General features: G+C 42.7%; 2 protein-coding genes across 4 annotated transcripts; one reads left to right on the plus strand and one right to left on the minus strand.

Moving 5' to 3' along the window:
• Positions 1-2,398: 2,398 nt before the first annotated feature.
• GPR15 (G protein-coupled receptor 15) lies at positions 2,399-3,490 on the minus strand. Its single transcript, XM_074983555.1, has one exon. The coding sequence runs from the start codon at positions 3,488-3,490 to the stop codon at positions 2,399-2,401; it is 1,092 nt and encodes a 363-aa protein (XP_074839656.1).
• A 5,350-nt stretch (positions 3,491-8,840) lies between these two features.
• On the plus strand, positions 8,841-16,357 carry CLDND1 (claudin domain containing 1). Of its 3 annotated transcripts, XM_075000096.1 has the most exons (6): positions 8,902-8,955; positions 9,225-9,426; positions 12,655-12,953; positions 14,700-14,807; positions 15,136-15,273; positions 15,360-16,357. In XM_075000096.1, the coding sequence occupies exons 3-6, from the start codon at positions 12,668-12,670 to the stop codon at positions 15,578-15,580; spliced, it is 753 nt and encodes a 250-aa protein (XP_074856197.1). In that variant the 5' UTR covers positions 8,902-8,955; positions 9,225-9,426; positions 12,655-12,667; the 3' UTR covers positions 15,581-16,357. The 3 variants fall into 3 exon arrangements, with proteins under 3 accessions (XP_074856187.1, XP_074856197.1, XP_074856204.1); XM_075000086.1 differs by lacking the exon at positions 9,225-9,426 and having other exon boundaries at positions 8,841-8,955; XM_075000103.1 differs by lacking the exons at positions 8,902-8,955; positions 9,225-9,426 and adding an exon at positions 9,440-9,541.
• Positions 16,358-27,284: the final 10,927 nt, after the last annotated feature.

Consider the following 27,284-nt stretch of genomic DNA (forward strand, 5'->3'; position numbering starts at 1 on the left):
CAGACCAAGTGTGAACCCTACTAGTCTCTATGAGCCTGAAAAAGAATTGGGGGCAGGAGGAATCAAATGCAATAAAATGACATAAAATGAAGCAGTTGTGGGGAGGGTGAGGACACAGGAATGGGGAAAATGTGTGTGATAGGGAGGTTACAAAGAAGGGAAGAAGAGACAGATTTTAATAGGGAAAAAAAAGGTTGATTTGATTGATGAAATTTTTCAAAACTGTTTAGGGATTTTAGACACAAACTTCTTGTATTAAAATTAATGGAAGATTTATGGCTTACTCCCCGAGGCAACCAGAGCACCCTTTTGTACCAGATGAGTTTTTGGCATGCCTCACCTCACGTTCCCAGTACTTAGTGTAAATTCCCCTATTGAGAAAAATTTTACAAAGAACCCCAAAGCAAATAATTTCAGTGACTGCTACCCCCATTAATTACAAGCACTTGCAATACAGCAGAGGAGTCGCATAGAAACTATTTATTTAAACATGTCATGTGCAGGATGATTTCCTTTCACAACAGAACTGCAATTTTTTCACCTTAAAAAGTTACACACATCTTGTAAGAACTCTTATCTTGAAAACCATCAGTTGCAACGTTTTTTTTGTTGTTTTTTTTTTAATCACATGGTGGTGATTACCAAATGGTTTCTGTCCTCTAAACCCCATTGTGGGTTTTGCAATAACTAGTTTTGGATCTAGAAAGGCTAAATGTGAAAAGAAAAGACTGTAAAAATCTCAGGAAATTAAAAAAGAGTTTCTAATAAATCTTTCAAACTATAATCTCTAAACCATCGCAAATCCTTGATGTTTTATTGTAGAGACTGATTATGTTCATGACCAGTAATACTAGATTAAGCTACATATGTAACAAAAAAAAACCAGAAATAGAACATACTGTAACACAACTGTGTTAACAGTTCGAGTAAAATGTTAGCTGTCATCATGTTAACAATAGAAACCCATCATGCTACTTTTTAGGGGGTGGGTATTTATATGACTGGCCTTTAAAAAGGAGGAGAAAAATGGAAACAAATTAGTTGGCTTTACAAAAGTTATACACCTAATCCATGGTTTTACATCCTTATCCAGTTTTACCTATGTATTGAATTTTAAATATTGAAGCTGACACTATTCAGACTATTGGTGTGATTGCTACAACATATCACATGCACAGTTGTATAGCATTGGCATGTCTAAAGGATCACTTAGTGATTTAACCACCAGTAAAAATAAGAACCCTGGAATTTCTGAAAACCTATTTTCTGTGAACAGTCACGCACTTTTTTAACAAACTAGCCCTGTGTCCCTTTTGTGTTCTTGTCTGTGCACATTCATGCAATTAAACTGTGCTAGTATGAATGCTCACAGAATACCAATTTTAAATGCAAGCATCCAAATACTTGAGTGACACAAAGTTTAATTTTGTTTTCTATGAACATCTGTACCAGAAACCTAATGGCAACAGTTGTACTTTTCCAATTTGGGGAGTGTAACAACACCTTGTGACTTAGTCGATTTAATTGTGGTAGGACACAAGTCGAATTTTGGATTTTGAACAAAGCTTTGCCAATTCAAGCATTCAAACATTATGAGTTGAGCCCCAAAATATCATGATTGTCATAAATGTTGGTTTCTTTATATTTGATATTTATCTCTGAACATCCAAGTTACCCTAAGGTCAGGTCATGTTTTCCAGCTTTTCTCTGCTTATAGGAGGGCTAGAAATTCATTTTAAATGAAAAGTAAGATGCTTCTAGAAGCTGGAGCTTTAAGAAAAACCCCAAATACTGTGAAACTCATAATGAAATTGTGCAGGCTGGCAATACTGGTAATGAACAAACGAATTTTACAAAATGAAAAACCTCAGCAAATTTTGAATAACAAATGGATTTTGAGACAATCATGACACTTTGACTGATTTTCCATCAACGGGGAGGACTCAGATTCTTCAGGAATTATTTGCTTAATACTCATGAGAACCATATGCATTTCAGCTCACAGGCTTCCTCAGTGTGATGAGCTAGTAGTTCTGAATCTGGTGAATTGCTCTATACTTCAATTATTTGTGCAGTACATTGGGATTTTGATTTTTAACCATTTGTGTGTATTTCTGTGTAGGCTAATTTCAGATCTGTTCAGTGAAATTACACAGTGATCTGCAGGACCTATAATTACTCTATAGTTACAGTTTTATATTCCCGTTTCTACCATATAATTACAGAAAATTAACATATTTTCCTTTGTAACTAGTAGCACTACCATATCACACTCACTCATTCTCTGTCCCTTTTCACTCCAACTTTTTCTCCTTTATGCTTTTTTCTGTTGACCTTTCTTCTTCCATCACCTCACCATTGGAAGAAATATCTCCTTCTTCAAAAGCCCCAGCTCCTCTCAGAATGACATGGAACGTCTCCGTAGCCTGGTAACATCCTCCCCATGAATAAAAGCAGACAAGGTATGGCTGGTGCGAGTGTCGATTGTGTCGGAACTGCTCCCAGTGCCGTGGACCTGCACCCCTGGATGTAGGCACTGCAAGATGGTCCTGCGGATATAGCTGTCGAAACAGTAATAGATGAAGGGGTTGACACAGCTGTTGGCAAATGCAAAAGGGCTGCTTACTTGCATGCCTGCCTGGGCAAGAACACGAAGACAGAAAGGTAGCATCGAGTCTTGGAGCCCAGAGATGATAGCCAGAAGCTTGAAAATGTTGAAGGGAATCCAGGAGAAAACAAAGGCAGCCACTACAATGAAGACGATCTTGATAGATTTTCTCAGCTTTTTGTCATGTTTCCCAGACTTCTGATAATGCATGCAAAGTTTCTTGGTGATGGAGCAGTAGAAGGTCAAGATGCTCAGCAAGGGGAAAAAGAAGGCCAGAATTAACATGATCAGTGACACAATCCGTCTAGTGGGTGTGAGTGGCACATCTGTGCAGTAAGGCTGGTCTTTATGTTGCCTCAGTTCTCTGGATAGAAGAGTGGGAAGCCCCAGGAGGCAGGAGAGAAGCCAGATGCAGGCGCAAAGTCCATTAGTGTAGAATCTTGTTCTAACTTTCCTGGCTACAGAGGGGTGTATGATGGCCAGGTATCGGTCAGCACTCATGCAAGTGAGGAGGAAAATACTGCAATACATGTTGACTGAGATGATGTAGGAACTGCCCTTGCAGAGAAAGGAGCCAGACCTCCAGATCCCCAGCGAGATCTCCTTGTCCACCCAGAGTGGCAGTGTGAGGAGGAAAACAAAGTCAGAGACAGCTAAGTTGATGATAAAGATGTCTATCTGCCTGTGGACTCCCAGTTTGAAGACCAGGGCTCCTATTAAGATGGAATTGCCAGTGATTCCCAGCAGAAACACAGTGGCATAAAGAACGGGAAGAAAAATGTCCATGTATGGGACTTGCAGACTTTGGCAGTAGTCTTCAGGAGGACCCTCCGTGGGTGAATAGTAATAGCTATCATTGTAGGGGAAAGTTGTCTCAGGCATCTAAAAGAAAAAAAATCGTCAAACTCTGTCTCTGAATGAGCTGGCACTCTGATTGCCAGAGACCACAGGACTGATCTTTCTTTCTTCTTTTTTTTTCCCCTGAAGATCTTATGAAACACCTTTTTTAAAAAAAACACACACACTTTGATATTCACAATCTGTATCGCTGTCAGCCAATCATAAGGACAAGCAAAGAGGGAGGGGGGACTGATTAGTTAAACCCAATCAAGGCAGAAGGTCTCTAGGAGTAGATGGGGTTGAGTTGGTGTGTGTTTTGTTTTGTGTTTTTTTTGTTTTTTTTTTTTCATTTTGCATTTGACCTGGAGCCTTTTAAATTCAGCTATTTTTCAAAGATTTTGAGTGGATTGATTTAAAGATTTTCTTTTTCTTTCTTAAGTGATTATAGGTGATGAAGAGAAAACAGGAAACAGTTAATTCAATGTTCTGTTCTTTTCCCATTATCTTTGGCTGAATTATTAGCCTATTTACATTTTTTTTTCTGAGGTTTGGACGTTTATACTGTGGCTTATGTTGTCCACTGATTTTTCTCGTTAGCGTATCCCCTAATAAGTACAACTAAGGAAAACTATTTAAAACCCTGTCTTATCCATTCTAACATGTAGCAGCAAATCCTTATGTTCCAGTGGTTAGATCAACACAGTGTGTTATCAGTCTTGGCCTGCAGAACTACCTGCTTTTCCATTTCTGGATTCCTCTCTGTGTGCCTCAGTCAGAAAGGGTCCTTATTTCCATTTTCTACTTAATTTCAAAGATAAAATTGCTCTTCCTTCCCTATCACCAGTTTGGCCTAAGTAGCTCATGCCAAATCTCCAAAATGCCCATTTATTGCAGTCCTGCCTCTGCCCCAGCATGACCAATTCTATGCCATTCTGGTGTGTAGCTCCTGAGAGACTCCCTTTTGCAGTCACACTTAAAGCTTTTCTAATGCATTTAATCTCTGATCTGCACCATCTGCTGTCATTCCAGTTTCAAGCTACCCCATGTTCAGCTCTGTCAGCGTGCTTAGTTTGGATTTAGAATCTCTGTTTTAAAGTGCTTGATTCCAGTACAGCTTTGCAAATACCAGTAATCCTGAACAGCATCATGTCTGATTGGGAAGGTTGAAGACCAGTGGTAAACCAGCCAATAAACCTCAGTTCTGATTTTCCCCCAGTCTTCCCTGCCTTCTTCTAGCCTTCTCCTCCCCTTTGATCTGCAAGCCCTCCAGTTTATCCAGCCTAGAGCTGCCACCTCAACTCTGCCAATGACCTATGAAAAGCATCCTCTGATGTTTGAAACCTGCAGAAGCCCCATACCATATGACATAGTACTTAAAGAGAAATGGGCTAAGCCTCATAGCTTAGAAAATTTAAAGATGCAGTGTCAGATCTTGCCAGGCACAGCGATGGACTGGGTTAATGCATCATCAATGATCCAAGAAACTTTCGCATTGGTCCACAAAGTAGAAGATTTTGAGAGCCTCGTGGTTTGGGATTTGAATTTTTTTTGGATATGAGGTGGACTGTGAAAAGCTCTCTCTTTTGAAGTGATCATAGACTAGAAAGGTTTGAGACCCCTTGGACTGAACAAGATGACAGAACTTTCCCATCTCTTATTTCTATGATTCTGTGGCATAGTGATGAGAGATGGTGGAAAAATAGGAATATAGTTTGCAAAAAATTGTCCCTGTGTTTCTTTAAAATGTTTAAATTCAGATGTTTTCAACCAGCTCTAATACTGAGTTGAGAACTGGGCCGTCTTCATTTCTAATCAAAGGGACTTTTTTGGTTCAAAAATGACTTGCAAAATTGTATACCTGTGTGGGATGGCCTCTCTCTGCCAGGAAATACATTAAACTAAAATAAGCTCGGCTATAATTCCAGGACACTAGAAAATACATGTGATATACTCCTTTATAATGTATGCAGATCTAGATTCAGGGGAAACTCAAATGTGTGCAGGGATCTCTCCCCATCTCTCATGTTAACAATTTAATAGCAGTTTCTCTTTTGAGTCATTTTTCCCACAGTGCTCTGAAGCCTAGAATCTGTAATAAATATTTTCAAAGGCCTTAATTGAACCATCAAGATGTGCATGGGCCCAGACTGAAAAAAACTATGTAGTTGTACCTTAATCATTTCACAAACATTCTTTCTTTACAGTTTGTTAAATTCAGTTATTTAAAGATTAGCATGTACAAGTCCAATATGAAGCCTTATCGTAAATAATTAAAATGTGATTTATGAAAATAAAGCAGCAAAATGTATCCCAAAAATATTAGCCTTGCTTTTGTTTTGTGTTAATTCAATAAGTACTCTTATTCATGTCATAGGCCTCGATTTTCTTTCAACCACATCTACAGCCAGGTTTTCACGAGACCTTCACTTCCATTTTTGCACCTAAATTAGGACCAGGTTTTTGTACTTCTCAGATCTGTGGCCAGATTTTCAAAAGGCTCAGGCAAGCCACACGGATGCTGAAGTCTTCTGAATTTCAGTTGTTTGGTGCAAATTCACATTCGTGCTCAGGTTCTGTTTTAATGGCTACAATTTTGCAATGTTCCTGTTTTTCAAAAATGCATCTTGGGACAATTTTACATACGTTGATCATGCTTAAAATGCATTATTGCCTTTAGATATATAACTAATATTACCTCAGTAGTCGCAGCATTCTAAATCTTCCCTATGGTAAAAGAACAAGGTAATTTAAGGCACAATTGGGATGCTCTTAAACACGATGGCTGTAAATTGAAGTATGATTTCATTTCTCTTAAAGCTGCAGCATTTTTGTAGAAAATAATAAGGAAAATCTCTGATATACTGAAAGACTGAGGCTACGCATGGGATACTAGCCTTCTGATTGAGTGACAAACTGAGAAACAAGATACATGGCCCCACAGTTGGCACAGGCAATGTAAGGTAATATTGATTTTAATTTCTTGAATGCAAATAAAATTTTCTGTAACCTTAGATTCATGATTCAGCATTTCCAACATAAAGATTTATCATTGCCTGATACTCTTGCTGTTCATAGTTACTTATTCAGCATGCTTTTCATGAACCTTTTACATGTGCCTCAAGCTCTATGCTGGGTATGTTTCTATAAAATGAACTAATAAATCAAATAAAAATGTAATAAACAGTGAGATAATGAGTGGAACAGAGGTAGATGTGGTTATAAACCAAAGCACAATCGTTCCTAACTGGATGCAGTTCAGAAGGCTGTTTTAAAGAGAACAGGTTCTGCAAACCCATTAGTAAAGAAAAATTGTTTTGTCAAGACTGGCTATGGCAAGTTTTCAAGCACCCAGCTAATACAGACTCCAGCTTGGGGTCTCTTTGTCACTTATTGTAATAGCAAGAAGCATGCCAGCTGAGCAGGGTCATTTTCTTTGTTTGGTTCCAGCTTAGGATACCTGAAATGCTCTTCATGCCAGATATAGGACACCTTGCCCACCATAAAGGGAATGTGGTAAACTAGGTAGGTTAAGCACCACAGACACTGAACCAATATATAAGCAAGAGGGTAGTTTTGTAGATGGAAGTGGGTGGAGGCCTTGGCTTCCAACCTGCACTGCTGCTTGTGAGAGATGTAGGGCACGTTCTCCCCCTATTGGATTTCTCTCCTTACAGCAATTATAGTTGACAACTAGGGTTTAGAAAAAAAGAATTGTTCTGTTAAAAAAACAAAGGGTCCTGGGCCACCGGCTAAGTAGGTAAGTAAATAGGAGAGAAGAAACCAACAGTGAGCAGTAAAAACCAAGAGATCATGTGAAGAATTCTAATGGAGTCTACTGTTATTGCTGCTGGGGTATTTGAAAGGCTGGTCATTGGCTGAATTTTTTTTACCAACATTTTGAATAAACATTTTGAATAAAATGCTCCTTTTACAGAGATATTTTAAGATGTGTTTTGCTGTGTTTTTTTTTAGATAAAAGTTGTTTAGGGCCTTCATTATCTTTCCATACAAATACTAACAAATCTTATTCAGAATCCATGTTTATCTTTAATCAAACCAGTTTTTGAAAAACTGTTAAAGATACACAGAAACAGAATGAGGGGCCAAGAGAGTATGCAACTGTTGATTGGCACATGGGGCAGAATTTCAAGGCTCTGGTGTTCAGTGGGGTTTAGGGTGGGCATATAAACTCTGGCAGAAATCCTGGTGGCATCTGGCCTCGTGTGCCTCTCCTCCCCTCTCCATCCCATGTGGCAGCCCTGATGGAGAACTCAGTTTTGGTTTTTCAAAATTTTGTTGGTGAGGTTTTGGTTGTGTAACACCAAAGTTTTGAATCAAAACTCGTTTTACAGATTTCTTTGCCTGTTTACGCCCCCCCACTCCCATTTTACCTGTGCAGGCTATGTAGGAGGAGAGGGGAAATTACATGGCCTGGGGAGGTCATTGTTGCCAGCATCTGTGATTTTTATTGCCACTTTCACACACACAGTGGTTCTCCTTGGAGCCCTGGCAGATGCAGCCAGGACATTGTCACCTGCTGTTTGAAAAGCAGCGTAGGATGCTCTCCCTCTGTGGGGCAGGGAATATCTGGGCAGCCTGACCTAGTTATATCCTCTAAGGCATGTTTTAAAATAACTTCTATTAGGATTTTTCCAGCTAGCTCCTGCCCCCATAGGGCAGGAGCTGGCGAATAGCAGGTACCTAGCCACGCTCAGGGTGCATCTACACTTGCATTCCTCTTTTGAAAGATGTATGCAAATGAGGTAAATCAAAAATACAAATAAGGTATACATTCGCATATGACACCTCATTTGCATATTCTAATTTCAAAAACGTCTTTGGAAAGAAGAAAGCCCGTGTAGATGCTGCTCTTTCAAAAGTAAACACCATCTTCGAAAGACTCCTTCTTCCCATTAAATAAAGGAAAGAAGGATTATTTCGAAGATGGGCTTACTTTTGACAGAGCACCGTCTGCCCTGGCTTTCTTCTTTCAAAAGAAGCTCTTTTTGAAAAGAGAATATGCAAATTTATACCTCATTTGCCTACCTCTTTTGAAAGAGCAATGGAAGTGTAGATGCACCCTCAGGGTCTGCAGGTGTGAGGAGACCCAGCCAAGCTGTGCGAGGAGGCCGTGGTGCACTATGTTGCCTGAGCACAAAGCAGCTCTGTCCCTTGGCCCCGAGCTGCCCTCTGCCCCACCAGCGCCTGGAGGGGTCCTGCTCAGGCCCTAACAGACTACAATTCCCAGCATACGGAGCGCCGTGCAGAAACTCCACTTCCCACAATGCACTGCGAACAGCTTCCCTTGTGAACGACGCGTCATAGGCAGCTCCGCGCAGAGTCCGTTGAGAGCGCCGAGGCGGAGCCAGCGGGGGTACTACAAGTCCCAGGATGCCTCGCGGCGGGATAAGCGTCGGCGGTGCTGCTCCCCTCTGCCCGCGCGGTGCGGGGGTTGGAGACGGAAGCGGCAGCGCGGAGTGGGAAGAGGGGTGTGAGGAGGATGGACTGTGAGTGCGGGCGGCACGTGCGGGGGGCGTTGGGCGGGGGCGGAGCATTGCCCTGCAGGGGTGGGGGGCAGCGCACGGTGGAGGGGGGCAGGAATGGGGCGTTGTGTGAGGGGAAAAGGGAGGATACAAGGGGCGGGGGGCAGCGCGCTGAGGGAGGTGATTCCCCCCTCCCCCCGATGATTTTGTGCCTTACTGATTTTATTCCACTTTACATTTCTTACGCTGTCTGTGTCCTGCCCCGTCTCCCATCCCCGCATTCTCCTTGGCAGGCGCCAGCCTCTGAGATTTGTTTCTCGCCCTCCCCCTTCTTAAGAGGCCAATAAAGGCAGTGAAATACCCCCTGGACAATGAGCACCACGTTTCGGAGAAGCTCTAGACAGATTGGAGGGAGAGGAAGAAATACTGGGAGGACCAACCACAGCGATTAAATCTCTGGAAAGCGACCTATGAGGGAAGACTGAAAGAATTGAGGTTGTTTCGCGTGGAAAAGAGCAGACCTAGCGGGGACATGACAACTGCTTTCAAGCGTCTAACAAGTTGTTTGTTGCAAGTGGAAGGGAGGAGTTTATTCTCCTTGACCTCTGAGGTTAGGATAGGACGCAGTGGGCTTAAACTGAAGCAAATGAGGCTTAGGTTGGATATTAGGAAGAACTTTCTAAATGCTAGGCAGGTAAACGCTGGAAGAAATTGTTTAGGGAGATTGGAGAACTTCCATCATTGGAGGTTTTTTGGTTTTTTTTTTGTTTTTTTAAAGAGCGGTTTAGACAAACAGGCAGGGATGGTCTAAATGGTGCTTGGTCCTACTGTGAGTGCAGGAGGTTGGATATGATGACCTCTGAAGATACTTTCCAGTTCTGTGAAGACCACCATTACCCTTGCTATCAGTGTGTGAGAGACACAGTACATTGTTAGGTTAAAAATCATATTTTCTCAAGTTTTGATACAATTCTTAAATAGCCTCAGTATTTATTGGCAAAATCATCAAAAGGAGAGCATTGAGGAATTTAATTCTGCTTGTTCATAGTACATAGAACTACAAACATGAATTATTTCGTTCAAGCAAATGTTTTCATTTAATTTTTATTAACAGTTTTCTAAGGTTAACCATTTAACATAAATGGCTAATATTATGCTTAAACTATCATATTTATGTCCCTCTGAAGCTATAATTATTTGTGAATTGTTGAGGATTAAGAGAAAACTGAATGAATGGTGCCCTTAGGATAGATGGGGAAACTTGCACTTCCTTTTTCTGATTGCTACCCTCTTAAAGGAAAAAAAGAAAAGAAAAGCTGTACCCCTTCAGTAAATAAGTTGCTCCACTTTGAACTAAGGTTCCAATGATCCCAGAGAAGTTGAGAGGCAGAGTTTTGTTTTAGTTTAGTGTGAGTAACACTCTGGGTCTGAAAAACTGTATAATTTTCGTGTTATGAAAAGGGAGGATCACCACATTGTAAGGCTTCCAAGGAAAGTAAAAAAGGATAAATAGGGCATTCTGGGATTTTTCTTGCTCACTTTAAAAAAAGAAGCACAATTTAGGTAAATGTGATGCTGCAGTGTTTAAAGCCATTCTGATTTTGGTACAATAGAGGCAACAGTAGAATGTCAGCAATGGGTGGCTGAGAGGTAAAAGGGACGGGAAATGCTAATTTGGTACTTTCATTATTTGCCTTGAGTTAAATTCTCTCTGAGGTCTGGCCTATACTAGGGATCAAAGTCGATCCCAGATACGCATTTCTAGCCACGCCATTAGGGTAGCTAGAATCTATATATCAGGATCAACTTTGTTCCCTAGTTTAGCTCAGGGTTCTTCGGGCTTGCACCCACGTCCCTTTCTTTACGTGATAGCATAGAGTACCAGGGTCAATGGCTGAGTCCAGAGAAATCAATTTTGCCACGTCTTCACACACACGGCAAAATTGATCTCTGGAACATCAATTGCAGCATCTTGAACCCCACTGTAACTGTAGACATATAGTGCTGAGTGCTGTTTTTCTAGCAGTTGGTACCATGAGGTGCAATGTAGTCGCTCATTGACTGTGTTTTGCTAATAGGTGTAAAACAAAGGCCCTGATCAATACCCAATACATTTTTCCCTAGTGTCCTGACTCCTGAGCAAATTTCAGTTAGTGCATTTACATTCTTCCTGTCTCAGTTGGATACATTATTTACCCCGGGGTGATTCTATTAAAAATCAAAATGTCAAACAATATTTTAAAATTCTGCATATTTTTGTCATAATGTAATCACACCAGTTTCAATTATTTTTGGTAATTTTTTTCATAATGCCAGTCAGCAACTATGTCTAACAATACAGACAACAAAAAAATCAGGAACATTTTTTGATAAATAGATGTACTAGGCATATTATCACAGAACTTTGAGAAATAATATGTTTGTCTTGTAGTTTGTATATTTCCTGCACCCATGAGAATCTGTGCAAAGGCGTGCAGGAACTGGGGTAATGGAAGACCTAAAGGAGAGGGAAGTAATTGCTGGGAAGGAGCCTGGGAGTGTGTCTGGAGGGGTGTTCATTTGAATAAAAACAAATATATTTGGCAAAGCAAATATTCCCACATCAGGGTTTCTGTGCTGCTATGTCATAGTGATTTGTGTGCATCATCCCTCTTTTGAGGGTAAACTCACTTGTAATTTGTTTGCCACTATTCAGATTGTATAGAACCAAGGACACTGACAGACTCAGTACTACTAAGTATACCTTCTGTAAAGAAATTTTAGATTCTGGTGGACAAAAGGCAGAAGTGTGACTGATCACTACTAAGCTTTAGAAATCTTAATTCCGTCCACTCTCCCAGTCACTAAAGGTATGTCTACACTGTGTGGCTGACCAGTGCCAGCTGATTTGGACTCACAGGGCTCTGGCTAAGGGCCTGTTCAGTTGCAGTTAGACATTCAGCCTTAGGCTACAGTCTGAGCTCTTGGACCCTCCCACCTCGGAGCCCATACTCCAGTCCATGCCTAAAGAACACCACAGCTAAGCAGCGCTTTAGCCCAAGTCAGCTGACATGGGCCAGCTACAGTCATCTAATGTCAGTGTAGACATACCCTCAGTCTCTTCCCATCTTTAAATCTCAATTTAAAGTACTTTCTATATGCCTTGGCATATAACTGACACTGTAAGGGATTTTATGGTACAACATAAATATTTAAAAGTGTGCATCGTACTGCCCCCTCCGATTCTTTCCCAGGCAGTTATTTTACTCTCTCTGTGTTCTACTCCTCCTGAGTCTTGCCTAGGGCTAGAAGTGTGACTGTTTCTTTTATGTAAATACATACACCTTTGGTAGTTGAACAGGAATGGATGTCTGTTGCAAATGAAGTTGCATTAGGTGTGGGCACTGTAATGGGAGGAGCAGACAAATGAGGTAGGATTACTCTGGTAGAAGGGACCTTGTTTAATATTTTATCTCAAATGTGTACTGAACGCTTTGGCCACTTATAATCCCTGGAGGGTTGAGGATTTGGCAGGAAACATTGCTCCTTCGTTGCCTCATGCTGAACAAGGAAAAAAGGAAAGATGTTATGCCTCCAGGGAGGGACTGGTTAAGGGATAAAGGGAAGGGAGCAGTTTATCCTACCATGTTCTACCTAGTGTTTGCTCTCCAGGGATGATGATGTTATTAATTGATCCTCCCTGTTTCTCACTTTCTTTTTTTTTTTTTTTTTTAAATTTCCTAGCACTTGCAACACCATGATGGATAACCGCTTTGCTACAGCTCTAGTAATTGCCTGTGTGCTCTGCCTCATTTCCACCATTTATTTGGCAGCCTCAATTGGTACGGATTTCTGGTATGAGTACCACAGTCCATCACCAGCTGAAAATGCTAGTGAACCTGGCAAGAGTATTTCAGATGAATTCGACCATGAGGAAGATGAGAAGATTTATACAGATGCATTGTTCAGGTGCAATGGCACAGTTGGATTGTGGCGGAGATGTATCACTAGTCCCAGAAACCCTCACTGGTACAGTCCACCAGGTAAATTCCATTCTTCAAATAGCATTTTCCTTCACCTATCCTGTTCCTTCCTCCATGGAGCTGTAATTTAAGGGGCTGGATATCAGAGTATTTCCTCAAAATGGGGCTGTCACATCATTTTTCTTGGAAGCTTCTACAGTTATTAAACAGTTAAGTTAAATATCGTTTTAAGGATGCGGAAAGAAAGACTTGTGCAGCTGCTAGTGAGCAGTAGAGAACCAGGATTTGATATATTAAGGTCTCGTCAACACAGCACCACAGTGCCTCAGCTATACTGATTCTACCTATGCCAATAGGAGAGCTGATTCCATCAGTGTAGGTGTCCCACCTTCCTGAGAGGTGGTATCTATGTCAACAGGAGATGCCTTCTATCAACACAGTGAAGTAGGTATACCAAGATAAGTTAGTAGTGTAGACCAAGCCTCAGTTTCATCTTTGAGTTAGTGTAGAGTTTTTAATTTTTTTCTGCACTCTGAAATGGAAAGAAAGAGAAAAATGTCAGTGCTACTTTTTCTCACTTAGCATCTGAAAAATGAGTACTTTTTTGCAAAAGTGAATTATTTTGGTCTTTAGCACTTTTTACTCTTTTTTTCCTTAAAGGTTTCCCCACCTTTTTCAGAGAAAAAAATTGGTTGAACAGATGGGCATTTTCATACAACTTCTAAATGAAATTTTTTTAATGCACTTGCATTGTGTTCTAGAAATCTTTCATTTAGAGACATTTTTTGTGGCGGGGGGGAAATCACATTTTCCTCTGGAATCATTTTCAGTGAAACTCCATTTTTAATTGAGCCTTTTTGATCACTTCAACCATCAACTCTAAAGCTTCTTTTACAACTTCAGAATGGTGATGGATTTAAATTTTCAGGGAGAACAAGCACCATGACACATATAACTTTATTTTTCTTAGAAATAACAGAAGTGTTTAAACAGTGTACCTGTATTCAATGAAATGTTTAACAAGGCACTTAGGTAAAGGGAGCTGCTTTATTTGGATGTCTGATTTAAAGAATGATGAGCATTGACTATACCCAAATGTTGATCATGCATCATACTTATTTTGATCTGTTTTAATAAGTACTGGTGCAGACCTCTATCGGTTGACTGGAAGTGCTGCATATTGTAATTTATGTCACATGTTGAGGGAAAAATACATAATAGTTCTTAGTGGAATATCCCTATAAAGATAAAGTTATGGTTGCATAGTTAAGCACTCACATGTTAGATACTTGATTTTCAGCTACCACAACAATCTTCCTGAGGTGTCATAGAAGGGGTGAGGCAGTTGCTATGATGCTAGCTTGGCAGAAAACTTGAGTGACCTATATACACCAGCACAATTTTTCAATAGTCCTCTCTGATGTAATATTTAATCACCTAGTAAATGCAGTTTACTATTGTAACTCCTAATAATGACTTTCATTAAAATGAGTCTCTCAGATTATGACAGAGTTGATTATCCTTCTGACAAAGGAACACAGTGCTCTTACATCAGGAAAGAAATGAGTGGTGGACTGTCAAAGAGTGAGTTACTGCTTTGGCGATAAATGTGTGATATGAATTGATCCAGGAAGCAGTGGGAGAAGGTGTAGTGGTTAGTCTGTAAAGATTACTTCTGAATGCTGTTCTCACCTGCAGGATTTCTCATGCAGAAAAGAACAGCAGCTACTATGTGGGAGCAAGATTGTCCAATGAAAATAAGGAATAAAACTTAAGTGTTTCTTTGCATCTCTTTCCTGCCCCCAGCAACTGATACTGTTAGAATCTGCGTCAGTCTTTCCCTTGCCGATCAATTTGCAGAGAAGTACAAGGAGCCTGGGAACCACAATAGTGGCAGTGACCTGAACCGGACCTGTAAGTGCCTTTCACCTCTGGCAAAGGGGGGTGGGTAGGAAGGAAAGGAAAAGAAAACATTTTGACTCCAGATTCAATTATTAGTGAGAGAAGTAACTATTGTTATCTGCCCACCTCACCTAATGCTTCATATAATAACCTCCTTCTTAGTCATGACTTGAAGGAAGAGTAGGAGCTCTCTTTCATTACTGTAAGAAAGGATTAATTCAGAGAGCATTTTATGGAGAAAACTCAGCAAATGAACATGCTTTCAAGGGATAGGGAGAGGGAATAATCAGACACTGACAAGTCTTTAACATACCTGTGGATGTCTGTCTGTTGAACACAGATCTTTGGCGTTTGCAGTTCCTCCTACCTTTCGTCAGCTTAGGGTTGATGTGCTTTGGGGTTTTGATTGGCCTTTGTGCTTGTGCCTGTCGCAGTCTCTACCCTGCCATTGCCATAGGCGTGCTACATTTCCTTGCAGGTGAGTTTCATTACATACTCCAGCATTCTCCCAACCATGTGAGTTGCAGGATCTGAGCTGATTATCATGTGCTGTTTATTCCCCAGGTCTATGTACTCTTGGCTCAGTCAGCTGCTATGTAGCGGGAATTGAGCTGCTCCACAAGAAGCTGCCTCCACCCAATGATGTGCAGGGTGAATTTGGCTGGTCTTTCTGCCTGGCTTGTGTGTCTGCTCCTTTACAGTTTATGGCAGCTGCGCTCTTCATCTGGGCAGCCCGTACCAACAGGAAGGAATTCACACTCTTGAAAGCATACCGGGTAGCATAAATGGGACATTGCATTTATGATCAGTTGTTGCTTCACACAGTATTTTGCTTCAATGTTGCAGGCCTTTTCCCAATCTTATTGAATACTTCTTTTGATTGGGTATACGCTCCATGTAATATATATGCTTCTTGCAAGTTGTTTCAACGATCTGCAGGTGTTTGAAGACAAAGGCATTTGGGCCAAATGTCTAAACCTGAATAGCTTTCACTTGCTAGAAATCTGCTGAATTTTAAAAGGCTTTTATTGTATAACTTTTTAAAAAGAAAACCTTTTATTTGTGGAAATGGTCTTAAGTGCTCTCCCCCCCCTTCTTTTAATTATACTATCCTAACTGGACACACATCTAAATCTGATCTGGAAGAACAGGAGAGGCATCGTGGAGTAGAGCATGAATAGGGAGAGAAGAGACGGAGATGCAGGAGAAGAATAAGAGCACTACAAAGTGTGACTAGAGTATTGGGCACTATGTGTTATGAAGTGCGAGCAGGTGATGCCCCCTAAGAACACCAAGAAGCAATGGATGTGCAGAATTGCCTGTAGAAATTGGATAGCTTCATTTATGTTGTAATTTAGTTGCTCTGTCTTTCTCTTACTCTCATCAGTTGTTCCTCTCAGCCTCTTTTGACCAGGCTGATGTAATTGTGGCAGTCAGGTGCGGTTTTTGTGCTTGCTGTAAAATAGGGACTGTCCTTTACTCTGTTGAAGGGACAGCCCTCATGCAAGGTTTGGATTTAATTTGGTTAGTGTGTGTGTGTGTGTGTGTGTGTGTGTGTGTGTGTGTATAAAAAAATAAATTACCCTTTTTTAAGCTTATTTACCTAATGTAGTATGCAACAAGTCTTTTTTTTTTTTTTAAATGTGCTACTTGTTTCCCACCTTGCCCCACACGTCTAAAACACACAAATAAACCAGAGTAAAGGCTCAGAAATTGTATTGGAGTTGTGAATTTGATTGAAAAGGGGATGGCCTGGGAGAAATTAATACAACTTGTTTTGTGACTGTTGTTCATAGTGCTCAAATATGGGGGAGAGATGACCAGTTTCTATTCAAAGCTTTTTTCTTTTTCCATAGGGGCCCTTTTTTGGAAGGAGTGTGGGGGTGTTTAAATCCCTTAATTTTTAAGGTATCTGTTCATCTTTAGATCTTCAATTAGAGGTAGAAAAAGCTTAGTTTTCAGTTAGCTCATTTCATATACAAACCTGCTCTTCAGTTGCTCAGAGTACATCCAGCCCTTGCTGTGCATCTTGTAGTAAAATAAACCCAACATTCACAGAGTAAATAATCCTTTTCCCAGTTATCAAACAAATTTTACACCCATTCCTTTCTTGATGCTAGTTGGATAAAAGAAACATCTCATTGAAAATGAACTGAGTTGTAACAATTTTCTGAAGAAGAATATGTATGCACCATGTTTCCATTTGCATTACTAAACTACACTGAACCAGATTATCCTGTCTCTGACCTGTATACATCTACAGCAATTCCATATCAGTACAGTTAGTCTGGATTTACACTGCTCTATCTGATAGCAGAATTTAGCTCCCCTCCCTTTGTTGGGTAAACGGAATCCTTCTGTTACTCTTCCAGCAACTAAGTACAGGGTGAACCTCTCTAATCCAGCACACTCTCATCTGGCAGCATCTGTAATCTGATATGATTTTAATTAGCTGTGTGACTACTTATCATGAGTGTGGCCAATTTTCCTGTGTTCCCATAAAGTTTGGTTACAGCCACCAGTCCCAGCTCTCAGTGTTCTGGGCTGTTATTTAGCTGTAATTTACCCCTAAATGACTTCTAAGAGCCCAGTAAGCAGTGGAAATGTTGCTAATGCTGCTAGATAATATTGATTTCCTGTGGTTCATCAAGTTCTTTCATTTGGCACCAGTCATATTCTGAGAGTGCCGGACTAGAGAGGATCAATCTGTATGAAGAAATGAAGTTATTTTATGTTCGTTAGAAGAAAGCACTTCAGCTGAAGAAAGTTCGTTTTAACATGCTTGCACTGATACACCCTGCTGCTTAAAATTAGTATGTGCTGAGTAGTGATTTGTCAGCTAAACATTACAGCACCTCTCCACCCTTTTTAAATTAATAATTTGAAAGATTTTACACAGTTGTCTCTGTACTCAAACCAATAGTGTAAAGGGATAATTTAAAAACAAATTGACAGTTGAAGTCTACACTGGTCAAGTACAATACCTTATTATACTGTGATGCACTAAGATCAAACCAAATGCTTAAGGAATCATTGTATATAATCATGTATAATTCAGCATCTATGTTTCTAGCCACAAGTATTCTACACCCTGTGTGAGTTCATCATGGAGTTGAGAAATGGACAGAGCAAGCTTTGGAATTCTGCCAGCCCTCAGCTAAGGGTAATATCAATTTCCAAAGCCTCTTTTAGAAATAACGTTAACACACAGTACTTGCAGTATTCATGGCGGTTTGTAGAACAGTCATCACGAGATACTGAACTGAAAATCTATGATACAGGCGCTAACTTAGTGCTATGTTGTAGTCTGTTGTTCTGATCATTGGCCCTGTAGGGATGATCATTTGTCACTGCAGGGAACTTTTCAAAATGAAAGAAGGCAGATGTGTCTGTGATGCCAGAAAGCCACAGTCACCTTCACACCGACAGCTGAAATGTCAGCTGCTACATAAAAGCCGTGTCTACACGTGCACGCAACTTCGAAGTAGCGGCACTAACTTCGAAATAGCGCCCGTCACGGCTACACGCGTCGGGTGCTATTTTGAAGTTAACTTCGACGTTAGGCGGCGAGACATTGAAGTTGCTATCCTCATCAGGAGATGGGGATAGCGCCCTACTTCGACGTTCAACGTCGAAGTAGGGACCGTGTAGTCATTGCACGTCCCGCAACTTCGAAATAGCGGGGTCCGCCATGGCGGCCATCAGCTGGGGGGTTGAGAGACGCTCTCTCTCCAGCCCCTGCGGGGCTCTATGGTCACCGTGGGCAGCAGCCCTTAGCCCAGGGCTTCTGGCTGCTGCTGCGGCAGCTGGGGATCCATGCTGCAGGCACAGGGTCTGCAACCAGTTGTAGGCTCTGTGCATCTTGTGTTGTTTAGTGCAACTGTGTCTGAGAGGGGCCCTTTAAGGTAGCGGCTTGCTGTTGAGTCCGCCCTGTGACCCTGTCTGCAGCTGTGCCTGGCACCCTTATTTCGATGTGTGCTACTTTGGCATGTAGACGTTCCCTCACAGCGCCTATTTCGATGCGGTGCCGCGCAACGTCGAAGTTGAACATCGACGTTGCCAGCCCTGGAGGACGTGTAGACATTACTCATCGAAATAGCCTATTTCGATGTTGCTACATCGAAATAAGCTATTTCAATGTTGGCTTCACGTGTAGACGTAGTCAAAGAGAATTTAGCACCCTGTTGTCTGGTTGTTCCTTTCCCTCTGTTCCTCAAAGGTCTAGGATGGTGATTGCTTCCTTCCCTGAAATGTCCCAACAGAACCAATATCTGTTCCAAGAGGGCAATGAATTCTGGGTAAAAGCCTGTGAATAACTAGTTTCTGGTTTGTGTCCTGCTCCTTATTTTTCAGACATTACAGTGGAGCCCGGACTTATCTAGGGGTTGTGTTCTCACAACCCCAGCTTAAGTCAGATTTTCTGTGCAATGTGACAGAGCCAGGAAACTAATGAGGTCACCAGCCCTGGTCAGTTTTCTGGCTCCAAGGAGTGGAAGGGAGCCGGGGACCAGGTGTCAGCCTGGTCCTCAGCTCCGGTTTGTGGGAGCTGGGAAACTGACCAGCACCAGTGCTGGTCAGTTTCCTGGCTCTAGACCATGGGGAGCTAGAGGCAGCTTCTCCCAGCTGGGGAAAGCCAGGGAGAAGCCACAGCAGCATGGCTGTCTTTCTTTCCAGCTTCCCCCAGCTGGGAGAAGCTGTGCCAGGCAGACAGTTGTGGTGGTGTGGCTTCGCCCAGCTGGGAGAAGCTGAGGAGAAGCCACGGCTGCCCACCAGGCTTTCTCCATCTGGAAGTTGGGGGAGCCAGGTGGGCAGACAGCTGCAGAGCAGTTCTGAGTTGTGCTGAACTAGCATGAACGCAAGTTAAGTGCAACTTGAAGTCGTGCGTTTTGGGTGTTTGTTGTAGTTCCCTCAGTGGGGGGTGATCTTCTGTTTCCTTCCCCTTGCCTGTTAGGAGCTAAGGCGCATGAACCATCATGATGACATTTGTACATTTGGGTTCAAAAGCAAAAAAGGTGGTACTGCTTTTGTGGCCTCTTTAGAAAGGCAGGGGAGTTGCTATTGCCCAGAAATCCCCCTATCAAGTTGTCTCTATGCTCTTATTAAATACGTGGTTGGTACTTCAGCTCTCTGCTTTCCTTTCATCATGTCCTTGGCAGTGCAGTTTACAGGCAAGCTAGATTTTTAGTTTCAGCCCTGTGATTGTCAAGGTTTTGGATCCTTCATCCCTTTTCAACCTAAAACTATGGGACATCTCTCTTTGGATCCAGACACTGGTTTTTATTTTGCCTGCAGTGTAACTCTGTAGTTATATGCTGAAGTCTTCTGTTTTGGCACTGATTCAGGTAGCTACCCGAAGGACAAGACCTGTAGGTGTAGTTCATGGAAGGGCAGCAAGGTTCAGGAGGGAACAGAGGGCTGCTAACTAAGTGTGTCCCCGAATGGGAACCCTGAGTAGGGCTTGAGCCTGGGTTCTGCTACTAGCCAGTGAGGGAGTGGTACCTGCGGTTGTGAATAGAAAGGTTGTCTGAGACTGCTGGCGAGAAGAGACTTTGACTCACCCCTGGCATGGGAACAAAGTAGCAACCTGGTTGGAGGCCTGAAGCACAAAGAGGAGGCTGTGGTGCCTGGAATGAGGGAGAAGAGATGCAGTGCTAGTAGGGGTATTGGCCTGGTAGAGCTAATCCCAAGATCTGCCACACAGCACTGTCCTTCACCAACTTCAGATCAGCACTTACGTGACAAAGCCTAGGTAGAGGTGAAAAAACGAGTACTCTTTAGTGTAGGGGGAGAAACTGCTTAGTTTAGATATGTGCAATACAAGAGGAGTGACATTCTGAAGACACTTCAGGGCAAAGGGCGACATTCAAATAGCTGGAAAGCAAAGGAGAGAAAGTAGTCCTGAGCTATTCAGCTGTGTCTTCAGAGACTGATTAGAGGAACCCTTGTATGGTTTGAGAGTAAGTTAACTACAAGTTCTCTAACCCTTTACATCAGTGAAGGGCTACCCAGGTTAGCAAGTGGACTGCATGAGTGGCCCTCCTTTATCTGAGTGGGCCTCGAGATTGTCATAACCAAGATCTCCTGGGATAAAGTATTTTATTGCTAACTAGAGTTTGAGGGCGTACCAGTTGAACTATAGAAATGCTTTGGATGCAGAGGGAGTACATAGCTCTCACAATGTGGTGTACAATGAGCACGCATGTCGCTTCACTTGCCCTTGCTTCACATGTGTCACTTAATAATGCTGCTAGGAAAAAAAAAACTACGCAGGCAGGAACCAGCAGAATCTGGTCACCATGGAGGTGAACAATGGTAAGCAACATGGCTTGTGGGCCAGGCCTTAGAAGTCCAATAGGCCTCATGTATCCCTTGGGCTGTAGGTTGCCCATCACTGCTTTACCTTAGATTGTAGGTATCTAACTTAGTAAATTCAGTCTTAAGGACCTTGCAGATATCAGTAGTCCCAGTGTTTTTCTGTAAGCAATTAAGAAGACGATATTTTGTAACTCTTTGGATGCAGGACTTTCCTGTCAGCACAGAGTAATTAGTAGGAACCCAGAATTGAAAGGGGCTAGCAGAGAACTGTAGGGAGCAGGGAAGTGGTTAAATGAGTAGTATTTAAAAGCAACATTTCCCGTTCAGTGAAATAAACATAATGAGGGGCATTCAGCTCTGCAGGTGAGAATTAATCATTATTCATGCAGTCATGCAGAAATTCCCCCATCATTGTTATTGGGCAGACTGCCAAAAACACCTGAATAATATTTAGTGGATCACAGACTACTTAAAACGCTTGAGACCCATAACAAACTACCTTGGTTTTTGATTCTTTTCTACTGTTTGTGGAATTCATATAGAAAAACCAAAATGTTTCTAAGATTCAGTAAGGAATAATGGAATGATTCCCCAGGAAATCTATGGGGATTACCTGCTGAATGCCTACCTCTGAGCACAAATTTACACGTCTTTTTTGGTGTGTGTGTGTGTGTGTGTGTGTGTGTGTGTGTGTACACACACGTACACATAAACCATTCTCAGAAGGGACGGTCATCTCCTAATCTACCATTGAACGTGGCAATCATGGGACCAAATTGGAAAAAATAAAGCACTGCACCTTAACTGTTAATGTTAGATAACCATTCATACCTTTTTAATAAATTAATATCGGGATATGGAGATCTCTGGATCATCATGCACATCTTTCTGGCAAGGTTTTCCATTATTTTCTCTTGTTTTGTCCCATCAAAATGTAGCTGTCCCAGAGGCAATTACCTTGGGCTTCCTTTTCTGAATTTCATTTTATAGATTTTTCAGGACCCCTCTCCTGCACCCCAAACAGCTCATCCTTGGCCTTACCCCAGAACCTGTACCCCAGACATAGTCCTCATCCCCACTTCACCTCAACCCCCTGCCTCAGCCAGGAGCCTTCTTCCTCACCCTGAACCCTTTCTGGGCCCACCTAGAGCCCGCACCCCCCGCCCAGAAGCCATAATCCCTCCTGTACCTTATACCTTCCCCATCTTAGTAAAGGTGAGGGAGGTTGGGGTAGAGGGACTGATAGTGAGGAGGGGGCATAGAAGGGGCAGGACAGGGGTGTTTGTTTTGCACCATTGGAAAGTTGGTAACCCTATCTGGGACCGTTACTGTTCTGATTTTACCTGCATTGTCGCTGTGTTTAAACTATAGAGCTGCTAAAGCCCCCCGTTCCCAGAGAGCGTCAGAGAGCCATTTGCTAGGGAAGGAGGACTGTGGCTGTCATGCTGGAGGGGGCTTCCTGTGCCTGTCCAGCTTCCTGTCCCCTGGCGTCCGAGCTTTACACTCTGCATGCACTGTGGATTGCTGATTCACCACAAGTGCTGGTGGCAGCTGGTGGCCACAAAAGAATGGGCTGGATCCTGTCTCATGGCAGCAGACTGCAACAGAAGCTCTGCACCCTCTCCCAATGTGCTAGTCACGTGCTAAGAGTCTGGGCCACGTGGCTCCCTGGGACAGGGAGTGAAAGGAGTGGGGAAGCCAGGCTGCAGGTGCAGCCTAGGACAGAGGGGAGGGGAGGTGTGTCAACTACAGCCATGCCAGAGCACGTGGGGAAGAGTAAAGTGTCTTAGTTGCAGCCCTGCAGGGATCACTGTGCTCCAAAGCAGCTCGTGGAGGGGTCTGTGTAGTACCTACAAGCCCCTACTACCAACCAGCTAGCACAGGGACAGCTGGGGCTGGGAGGATGGGGATGTAATCCAGGGCTTGTATAGGAGAGGAATCTCTGGGTGGGAGCTGAGATGCCATGATGGAGCTGTGCGGGGAACCAGCCCAGCTTGTCTAAACCTTCCCCCAAGCAGTGGCATATTCCCTCCCAGATCTAATGCTCTCATTGCTGCAATGAGCATCAAAAATAAAATACGGCAGTCAGACCATGTAGGCCTGGTGCATGCTACAGAGCTTCCCCACATTTGAACCTAGTTGTGTACAATCAGATTAGCTGACCATGCTGAGCAGTCAGTGTATGTTAGGACCAATTATACTGAGCATTACGTCAGTTAACCGTAATTCAGGCCAGGTCAAATTGCATTCTTCGTCTCGCCTTTGGCATGATTAAACTCCAGGTCTAAACCCTGTTAACAGATGTCCTTCTGGAAAATTTTTCTTAGTTCACACAAGTCACACAGTCCTATGCAGACGTGTGCTAGCTAACGTGGTTGGTCCCATGCGTGTTTGAACACAGTATCATTTTGTAGGTAAGACAGGTGATAGCTTGGTGCTTAGAGCATTGGCCTTGTAAACCCAGCGGTGGGAGTTTGATTCTTAAGGGGGCTTTTCAGGGTTCTATGGCAGGTTAGATTTGGGAGGGAGGAAAAAAAAAAAACTGTCAGGGATGTGATAGATCCTGCTTTGAATGTAGGGGACTGGTTTCAATGACCTTTCAAAGGTCCCTTCCAGTCAGATGAGATAAGCATATCAACATTCACTTAGTGCAGGTAGCTATCCACAGCAGAGGAATGTGTGTGTGACTTGTAGTGAGGCCTTTCTGTATTAACTCAGTTTCAATGTGAAGCCTCCACGAGTCACCCCTTGCTCTTAGAAGCTTATCTGCACACATGGAAATATAAGGGCAATGGTAAGTTTATACTGGCCTTGCTGTAATCCTTGATTAAATCTACAATTGAATCATTAAGAAGATTTTGCATTTATTACAGAGACCTGGATGCATGAAGCTGTGGGGAGCTGGCTGGTAGGAATGTGCATAGTGGGCCACTAGGTACTCCAGAGTGCTCAGCTGGTGCTGCATATCAACCGGTTGCTGTTGAGTTCCAGAGAGGCTTCATTTCAAGAGGCCGTAGAGTTGACTTCAAACCCCCTGGAAATGGTGGTGGTCACCTCCTGGAGCTGAGCACTCCACAGTTGGGGTTTGGCCTGGTGTTGGAATCACTGTTACTTACTTCTTTGAGATGTTTTAATGTTGGTGTGAACAAGGACTCAACAGGTGATATGGTTTGGGCTGTGTTTCCGTGATCCATCCATGTGTGGGTGACATTTGGCTCCATTTCCCCTTCCCCTGGAAATTGAGGGGGAAAATTCTGCTTTTGAAGTATGTTTCCAGGATTTTGGCACTCGCGCCTTTTTTGCAGGCAGTCAGCTTAGTTGTATTTTTATTGGTGATTGGTGTTTTTTTTAAAATCACTATATGCACCAAAAGGCTGTGATAAGTGCACTGAAAAATTATCCAATAAATATGTCCCAGTTTGTGTAAAGTTTTTTGGTGTCTTAAATATGATTCACATCTCCACAAATGATCAGGACATGCTGGCCATGTCTACACTGGCACAAATCTTCGAAATAGCCATGCTAATGGCCATTTCTGAAAATCACTAATTACTAATGAATATTCAATTCAGCACCTCATTAGCATTAGCACGCTTCTGGCCACAGTGCTTCGCGGCTACATGGGGGTCCTACTCAGCTGAAGGGAGTAAGGGGATTTCAAAATGTGCGGGGTCCTTTCGAAAAGGTCATTAGCATGGCTGTTTTGAAGATTTGTGCCAGTGTAGACACAGTCACTGAGTGCAGGATCTACCTGAAAATGTTGACCAAACTATGGAACACTAACATTGGGACCAGTGCTGGTTAATACATTTGTAAATGGTTTGGAAAAAGTGGCATGGTGAGGTGGTAAAATTTGCGGCAAACGCAAAATTACTCAACATAACTTAATTCCAAAGCAGACTGCAAAATGTTATGAAAGGCTCTCACAAACCTGGGCCGCAAAATGGCAGATGAAATTCAGTGTTGATAAATACCAACTAATTGAAACTGCAAAATATAATTCCACCTAGACATAAAAGTGAGGTCTAAATTAGCTGTTACTGCTTAATAAAGAGATCATGGAGGCTTTGTATATCGTTACAGTAAACTCTCTTTCAACTGTCATTCAGGTAACTGGACTTCCCTGTTAACTGGCATTCCCACACAGCCAGCAGCTCCTCCGCTCTCCTGCCCAGAGCAGCTCCACACATGGTGCAGCCATGCTCCGAGCCACCCAGAGCGGTTTCCTGTGCAGCGTGCTGCCTCGCCCAGAGTAGCTCCTTGCACAGTGCAGCCATGCGCTGAGCCACCCAGAGCATATTAGAACCTCCCGCATATCCAACATATTTGAATGTCCGGCAACCTCCGAGTCTTGGGGCTGCCGGGTATCAAAGAGTTTACTGTGTTTGAAAATATCAACTTACTGTGCATCAGCAGACAAAAGAATAAAAATGTTAGAAACCATTAGGAAATATAGATAATGAGAAGGTAATGATCATAATGCTGTTGCATAAATCCATGGTATGCCCACACCTGCAATACTGCATGCAGTTCTAACTGCCCCATCCGAAAAAAAAAATAGAATTGGTAAAGGTACAGAGAAGGACAAGAAAAATGACTATGGGTGTGAAACAGCTACTTAAGTGAGAGATGAAAAAGACCGCAACTGTTCTGATTGCAAAAGAGGCAACTAAGGGAGGATATGATAAAGGTCCATAAAATCATGAATGGTGCTAAGCAAATAAATTGGGAAGTATAATTACCTCTTCACGTAACAGCAGAAGCAGGGGTCACCCAATTAAAATTAATAGGCATTATGTTTAAAACAAACACAAGGAAGTATTTCTTCACGCAATGCACAATCAACTGGTGGAACTCATTGCCGTTGTGGAACTCATTGTGAAGGCCAAAAGCATAACTGGGTTCTAAAACAATTTGATAAGTTCATGGTGGGTAAGTCTATCAGTGACTATTAGCCAGGATGGGCTTGGGTGGAACCCATGCTCCTGGTATCCCTAAGCATCTGACTGCCAGAAATTGGGACTGGACAACAGAGAGATGATTCAGTAATTGCCCTGTTCTGTTCTTTCCATCTGAAGCATTAGGCAGCGGTCACAGTGGTAACACACAATAGTGAGCTAGGTGGACTGTTGGTCTGACCCAGTGTTGCTATTCGATCAGGGTTGTCAATGGGGCAGGCAACAGGGTTTGTCCCCGTGCCCAGCAATTTAAAAAGCAGCAGATGGAGCCCCAATCCCTGTAAACAGGCACCGGAGACGTGTGGTATTGACTGCTATGGCTTTTTGTGGCAGTATGATTCAGTATTATGAGCACTAAACTGCTGTTTTCATACACTCATAGGAGCTGTCACGGTGCTCTCTTGCATTACCTATTTTATGTTGAAGCTGGTAGCCTCCTGGCTTCTGTCAGTCCCATCCTAACTGAGAGCTCACAGGATCCTACCTCACAACAGTCTCATTCTGGAATGTTGAGATAAGAAGCCAGAGTGAGTAAGATCCACAGCAGGAGCCCCTAGAGACAAAAAACCCATACAGGACCCTACCCAACATGAATGTTTTGCAGAGTTCTAACTGCGGAACAGCTTCTGACAATCAGCACAGGATGCAAACATAATGTGTAGGGAAAAGAGAAAGCAAATCCACTCCCTGTGAAACAAACTTCAGAAAGACCATCGTACACCAGGAAACCAATCCAGCAAAGAAGCCCTACCAATGTTTGCAATGTGGCAATAGCTTCTGTCAGCAATCTGGCCTAATTCAACAGCAGAGACTCCACCAGGAGTTTATCACCAGGGGTGATAAATTCTACCCCTGTCTGGAGTGTGGGAAAAGCTTCAGCGTGAGTGCCAAACTCATGGGCATCAAGGAATCCACACAGAAGAGAAACCGTACCTGTGTCCTTACGGTGGGAAAAGCTTCAGCCAGAATTCATACTTGGTTGAGCATCAGAGGGCTCACCTGGGCCAGAAATCCTGCAAGCGTCGTGACTGTGGGAACAGCTTCAGTAACAGCTTAACCCTCACTAGGCACCAGAGAAGCTACACAGGAGAGAAACCATACAAATGTCCGGAATATGGGAAGAGCTTTAGTCAGAGCTTGGACCTTATTAAACATCAGAGGATCCATGAGGGAGAAAAGCCTTATACCTGTTGGGAATATGGGAAATGTTTTAGTC

This window comes from Carettochelys insculpta, chromosome 1, assembly GCF_033958435.1.
Source record: "Carettochelys insculpta isolate YL-2023 chromosome 1, ASM3395843v1, whole genome shotgun sequence".
Lineage (NCBI taxonomy): Eukaryota > Metazoa > Chordata > Testudines > Carettochelyidae > Carettochelys > Carettochelys insculpta.

Bases quoted from the DNA above. Each gene is read 5' to 3' on its own strand.
- GPR15 (XM_074983555.1), bottom strand. From the start codon at position 3,490: ATGCCTGAGACAACTTTCCCCTACAATGATAGCTATTACTATTCACCC.
- CLDND1 (XM_075000086.1), top strand. From the start codon at position 12,668: ATGATGGATAACCGCTTTGCTACAGCTCTAGTAATTGCCTGTGTGCTC. The intron at 14,808-15,135 runs GTAAGTGCCTTT...TGTTGAACACAG, and splicing joins CAGTGACCTGAACCGGACCT to ATCTTTGGCGTTTGCAGTTC. The intron at 15,274-15,359 runs GTGAGTTTCATT...TTTATTCCCCAG, and splicing joins CGTGCTACATTTCCTTGCAG to GTCTATGTACTCTTGGCTCA.